Below are 348 nucleotides of genomic sequence, written 5' to 3'. Positions count from 1 at the left end.
GAGAATTATAAACCGAACAGTCACTTTAACCCTAGACTATTTTTCTTCGTATTAATCTCAACCTCCTTTTCCTTCTCCACCGTTATCAGAAATAACCTCAGAATAGGGAGACAAATGAACGCTTGCCCTTTAACCCCCAACCTCCCTCACTTCCTCCCCTCCCAAGGCTGCCCGTGTTGAGCGCGAGGTAGCGAGGTTCCAGCGGACAATCGACGAGACGCAGCGGCGCTGGGAGGAGAACTACGCTCGCGCCGCCCCCCGCTCCGTGCCCGCGACGGGGCACTCCGACAGCTCGACGGAAGGACTTCACAACCCACGACCTGGTGAGTGTGGACGACCTCGTATTAG

At 55.7% G+C, this 348-nt stretch overlaps 1 protein-coding gene across 1 annotated transcript in view; it reads left to right on the top strand.

Annotated features, from left to right (window-relative positions):
• LOC119590516 overlaps positions 1-348 on the top strand; it is a gene marked incomplete in the record, with an annotated part of 54,991 nt that overhangs the window by 48,327 nt on the left and 6,316 nt on the right. Inside the window, 1 exon segment of the mRNA XM_037939164.1 lies at positions 167-323. Within this exon segment, the coding sequence (XP_037795092.1) occupies positions 167-323 (157 nt within the window).

This window comes from Penaeus monodon, chromosome 27 (genome assembly GCF_015228065.2).
Source record: "Penaeus monodon isolate SGIC_2016 chromosome 27, NSTDA_Pmon_1, whole genome shotgun sequence".
In the NCBI taxonomy this organism is placed as follows: Eukaryota; Metazoa; Arthropoda; class Malacostraca; order Decapoda; family Penaeidae; genus Penaeus; species Penaeus monodon.
This window is presented reverse-complemented; position numbering and strand designations above follow the sequence as displayed.